This window comes from Osmerus mordax, chromosome 5, assembly GCF_038355195.1.
Source record: "Osmerus mordax isolate fOsmMor3 chromosome 5, fOsmMor3.pri, whole genome shotgun sequence".
Classification (NCBI taxonomy): domain Eukaryota; kingdom Metazoa; phylum Chordata; class Actinopteri; order Osmeriformes; family Osmeridae; genus Osmerus; species Osmerus mordax.
The window spans coordinates 11,470,067-11,475,798 of record NC_090054.1 but is presented as its reverse complement, the minus strand read 5'-3'; the positions used below and the strand labels follow the sequence as shown (position 1 = coordinate 11,475,798).

The 5,732-nt window shown below is 38.8% G+C and overlaps 1 protein-coding gene across 1 annotated transcript; it reads right to left on the bottom strand.

The window, feature by feature from the left end:
* Positions 1 to 544: 544 nt before the first annotated feature.
* On the bottom strand, positions 545 to 4,530 carry si:dkey-187a12.4 (uncharacterized). Its single transcript, XM_067236811.1, has 4 exons — positions 4,162 to 4,530; positions 2,551 to 2,774; positions 2,111 to 2,270; positions 545 to 1,565 (listed from the first exon to the last, which is right to left on the bottom strand). Exons 1-4 carry the CDS (start codon positions 4,448 to 4,450, stop codon positions 1,414 to 1,416), a joined length of 825 nt encoding a protein of 274 aa, XP_067092912.1. The 5' UTR covers positions 4,451 to 4,530; the 3' UTR covers positions 545 to 1,413.
* Between the last annotated feature and the right edge of the window lie 1,202 nt (positions 4,531 to 5,732).

Genomic DNA, 5,732 nt, shown 5'->3' with positions numbered 1-5,732 from the left:
CCCATCGCGCATGCGACCTTTCTTGGATAACAAAACTGGGGGAGTAAAGTGAAATCCGTGTTGTCTTTCACGTCACGTGCTCTCCTGAAATGACTCGAGTGTAAAATAGAATCAATTGTGTTCCTTTGATGGGATTGGATTGGCACTTTTACCAACCCCCCTTTTCGTTCACTGCTTACACTTTTGTTGTGACGGTTATTCTCTCATTTTTCAATGATTTATTTACAGGTAGGATAGTAAGTATGGTAAATCTTTTAAACCAAATAGCTTATAATACTATATCAACTACTTTGATAAGTACATTTAATAAAAAGATGACTACTATAATTGTGTTTGTGGTTACCACTGATGAAGTGTAACTCATTAACATGTTGAGTTTCTTTTTATTAGGGGCTCACACAATCCTCTCCATATCTTCCCTGGCTCATCACCTTTGTTTGCTATTGATTGATTAAAATAACATCTGTATCAGATGTATATTTTAATCTCTGGTAAGAGAAGGAATAATAAAGCAATCACTTAATGAAGATATATGTTTGTGCATTTTCTGCTTTATTTTGGATAGTAACAGTTTTAGAAAAGCAGGAAAGGCAGGGGAAAGATGGGATGACATACAGCTCCTGGCTGAAATTGAACCCAGGCTACTGCAGTAAGGATAGCCTATTTGGTCCACCGTTTACTTGGTGAGCCACCAAGGGCCCAAAGCGATCATATCTTATCACTGCATATCAGTATTTATAGCTCCAAAACTGCCAGACTTGTCATCACAGAGTTTCTTCATAACTTGAAACATTTCAAATAGTTATTTTTCACCTAAATTTGAGCATAGCCCAAGACAACCTTTCTTTATACTGTACAACTTCTCTACATATAATTTATTATATAGTATACACAGTATCTCATTTATTGATTCATTTGCCATCACACCAAGCTTTTGGTGATATGAAGGGATGTCAGGGAAACGGTCAGGGATATTGTGAAAAAATGTCACAATTTGAAACTACATAAAGTTGCACTGATCTACATGTATTTACTCACATTCAGCGGGTTGATATCAAGTGGTACCCCTTAAAACCACTCTGTAAAGTCAATAGAGGTTTTCACAGAAATTAGAAAGAATTTGAGAACTCATTCATACAACAAAAACAACTTAACCAACAGTACTTTGGTGCTTACTACAGTACTGATAACTGTCTGCTATCCTCTACTGTATAAAGTATTTCTGAAGTTTCTATATACAGTTGTATCAATTTGCATTTATTTCAGACCAATAACCATGTTTTTCAGACAAAAAAACAAAAATCCAACAAATAAATGAAATAAAACATTTTACATTTTACAACACTAAAGCAGAGGAAAAAGTTTGAGAAATCAGATTCTTAATGGCTGCCCGTTTCTGAGGACAGTAACGCTTTAGGATGAGGGAAACTCAACAGAAGGGGGTCTGTAATGTCGCCGTCCACTTCCTCCCTGTCTGAAGGGGGCAAACCTGAGCCATTTCTTCACCACATCTGCAAACTGGTGGTGTGTGGCCTCCTTACCAACTGGAGTTCGTTTCAAAGCCCCTACAAATGAAGAGAAAGAGTCAAGTCAGTTGAAACTCAGTATTATGGCAACCACCGCTAGTGTTTGGTTATTATTTGGCAACAGATCTGAGTCAATGGTAAGAATGCATAAGGCATTAAGATTGGTCAGGGTTAGAAAAGTGCTGGAAAAATACTGGGGCTTAAAGCTGCAATAGGTAAGATTATAAAATAAATTAATATATGAGAAAAAGCACCTCCAATTCTTATCTTAACTCCAAAAATGGTATATTGACATTTCGCTGGCACTAAGCTGTCTGTGGCTAAACAGCTCTCAGAGGGCCTCATCAGCTTACACATATTTATTTTTATACAGAAAAAATCATACTTATGCACCTTTTAAAATACAAAAATAAATGTTAAACCCTCAATGCCCCCCCTAATAACACATTTATGTAGTGATGTCTACTTATTCTCATTTAACATGGCATGACACATAGTAAGATCAATTAACATAAATTGTAATTGCATAATCATGCTCTACTGTAAGTTGCATCTAGTGTTTCTGAATAGCCATGAATACGTACGAAAGAGGACCCCTTGGAGGCGAGTGTTCCTGAAGCTTCTCTTCTGCCCTCTGCCAACCCAGTTGAGCTCTGAGCCCACAGCAAATGAGAGCACAGCCTGCATGAGCCGCCGCACAGCATCATCTACGGTGGCTCCGCCCATCCGTGACAGATGAGAAACCTGCGATAAATAGAAACAACTTTTTAATCGGCTTCTGGAAGCATGCACAGGGTTGCCTCCATGTTAGTTTTAAACACTCCCTCACCCCCCTCGCCAGGGTGTCTAAGAACGATACTGGGTTTTTGAGGCCGATGCCGATATTGGGGAATAAAATATGGCCAATTTTTATACAGAATATATACATACACAAATGTTTTGCAATTATCCCTCAAATTGATACCAACATATCTGTGATAGGCCCATATAGGCCAAGTTAAACTAGTAAGGCTATAGTATCTACCATTCTCCTCTGTGCTCCAGGGTCCTCCAGGTGTGTCTCGGTCTCATCCAGTTGCTCCATTGTCTTGAGGGGCAGGTCCACGTCTAGAGACTCCACCTCCTCTTCCTCCATGCAGGCCTGTCCCTGGACACGGGCCTGCAGCTCCCTCAGCACCACCCACTGTCGTTGCTGCTCCTCCTTGATCTCCACCAGCAAGGCAATGATCTTCCGCTGTGCTACCGTTTCTGAGAGAGAAGGGTCAGGAACAAAGAAGTAGGTGTGACAACTGCAAAACTCGAAGCCAATGTTCAGAAGATATATTGCAAAGTAGCAAAGTGGCTTTAATTTAGGTTGGGATTATGGGGGAAATGGTTTGTTAGATGTTGTAGAATGTGTTGTTGAGGATTTACCATCTCGACTAGTTGCGTTGTTACCGATGCTGCATTAACTGTGGTCTATGCTAGTTCCAATAAACAAAGCTACATACGTCTTATTCTAATATACATAATATCTATGTGAACACATTTTAATATCTATATCACTGTAAGCATCTAAGGGGTTTATGGGTCAATATTGATATGATTAAGTTCTGGCACTAAGTTATTTTTTTCATATTTTATTATTCCATAATTTATTCCCATAATTTTGAACATGCAAAACATGTGAATACTGTTGCTCCAATCCAGTAGCCTACACATACCTGCCAACATTTAAATACTAAAATCCGGGACACTTCAGAACGGGGGGGGGGGGGGGGGGGGAGTTCAGAGACAGAGCTCCAATAATTGAAATAAAGATCTAAATCGGTGTGCCCTTGTGTGTCTCCGCAGCGCTTCTGTGCCGTTTTGATTTATTGTGCTGCATTACATCATTCTTCCCACCGTCCTACCGATAGGCCTACTAAAATCAGTGTGACACACTTTGCTAAAGGCGTGGGAATTGTCAATTCTGCTTGGAGATAAGAAATAAAATTCCTCCGTCCATATATTGTTAAATTAGCAGCCATATTTTGTTTTTTTGGGCCGTAACACCACCTGAGACTTTTAATGCAATTTCTACCACTGATTCTTGATTCAAATTCCCCCGTCTACTATTCAAATTCTCCAGTCTACCTGCGCAGATATCAACAGCGCAACTGGGTTGTAGGTTGCCAGGTTGAGGTCATAAATGGGTTGAAAATTGTACGATATGTATTTTGTGAGTAGGATGCGTTTCATAGAAGATCTGGCAACTGGACAACCTTGGAATAATATATTTATGTGATTTTTCATATAACGAGGTTTGGGCCATACAAATTACGGGAGTTTCACAGGAGAAATAACAAAACGGGAGAGGGCGGGAGATGGGTGTGAAATACAGGAGACTCACAGGGAAAACGGAAGTGTTGACACAGGTATCCGCCTACTGTGTCTGTTGAAGCCTTTTCAGCCAGGCTGACGTAAAACGCGATCTTCCTCTAACTTTGATTGGTCAAAGAGGGTTACATGAAAATTCTGTGCTACTCATGGGGTTGTACTCAGAACCATATTGGTCTGGTTGTACCATGCTATAACTTGACCTGTTGAAAATGTTGTAGTCTATGCCAGCAAGGAATGTATCTTTTTGTAGTTGTTAAATCAAATTAACTGTTACCTGCGGTGGATGTTGTAGCGGGCAATAACTTTTCACTAACGCCCCCTGAGTTGAACGTTCCGTTGAGAGACCCGCCGTCAAAGTTCACATCCGTGCGTCTAGTAATGTCATCTTTGGGAATTTCTTCTGAGCGTCTTGAAACATGCTCAGCTAGACTGTGCATTTCATCTGACACAGCCGAAAGCCGTTGTTGGAGTGTTTCTAAGGCAATATCTGCCATGTGTTTGTTGACCAAACCTTCCATTCGTCGCTGCATCCCCCAGTTTCTATTATTCCCATTATGCTCCATAAATGCCACTTAACCCGCGAGTTAACAAACGTTACTTTAAACCAAGGAAAACCTTTTTACAATGTCTCGCTCAGTAAACACAGAAGGGACTCGTGAAGGAAAAGAAGCGGAAGTTGTAATCCAAGAGCCTTCAGACAGGGCATGATATCACGTTGCAGCAACGTCATGGTAATGTTGCGAGAACATTCAGAATCACACAGAAAACTACATTTCCCAGAAGCTAGTCAGACAAGTTTATCCTGTTTTTCTTTCTTTTGATCTGAATCTACATTATCATATCACTATTAATACAATTAATAAGAACAGTAGGCTTTTTATGTTGATTCATTAAGTAAACTGGATATTCAGATTTCCTTAAGCAAGTACATACTTAGGCTACTTATAGTTACTTATTAGAATGAAATGTTCTAGCTTTTCGATCCAAATTTGGTTCGAGTGTTTCCTGCGTGTTTGTAACTGTTAACAATCAAAACAACAACACGAGTTACCTTAAGCAAAGATCATTTTATTTATGCTCAAGTAGCAAAATTATTTCTAAATCACATCTGGAACACATATAATTGAGTCTAATGCTCCTTTTTAGGAGGTCAGCCTACACCTCAGCTTTGTTGTCTTACGTACCTCAACAAAATCGTACATCCTATCAGTAACAACATGCAGTAATCTAGGAGGTTATCCAGTTTTGCAACGTCCAGTGCCATCTTTATACTTCATTATTCAATGACGATAGAACTACCATAAATAATTTCTTATATTAAAATATCTCCATGCAAGTATAACGGAGGGACAAGGTAATATCTAAAACACAACAAAAAAAGGGGCGTACTGGGGAGTGGCTAGGATCCTATCTATGAAAATATTTTCAACAGATATACAGATTAAGACAAAAATATATAAATACATTTACACCTATGTATATATGTACACATAAGCAATATATCACCGTGTGAATATCACAAATTATTCAGATATGCCTTTTTCAGCTCCCCTGCTGATGCTAAATGGCAATAATTTGGTACATTTTACATTTACATTTAGTCATTTAGCCTACTATTTTAAGCAGGTAGCTGTAATCTAGTGAGTCATTGTGGGACTTCTCCCTAACTAGGAAGCTGTACAATGCAAACAATAAACAACAGCAAAAATAAATATTCAACCATGTTAACAATTGTATGGCTATTGACATTTTAGATATGGAATTAACATTAGGAAATGTCATAGTATATTAAATATTATAGTATTAGACTTGAGCACATCGATATATGTCCACAAACTTTCCAAT

What these genes read in the sequence shown, in the direction of transcription:
- si:dkey-187a12.4 (XM_067236811.1), bottom strand. Translation starts at nt 4,450, where the DNA reads ATGGAGCATAATGGGAATAATAGAAACTGGGGGATGCAGCGACGAATG. An exon ending in CGCTACAACATCCACCGCAG is followed by an intron (nt 2,775 to 4,161) that starts GTAACAGTTAAT and finishes CTTCTCTCTCAG; the next exon opens with AAACGGTAGCACAGCGGAAG. An exon ending in CCTCCAAGGGGTCCTCTTTC is followed by an intron (nt 1,566 to 2,110) that starts GTACGTATTCAT and finishes CTTCATTTGTAG; the next exon opens with GGGCTTTGAAACGAACTCCA.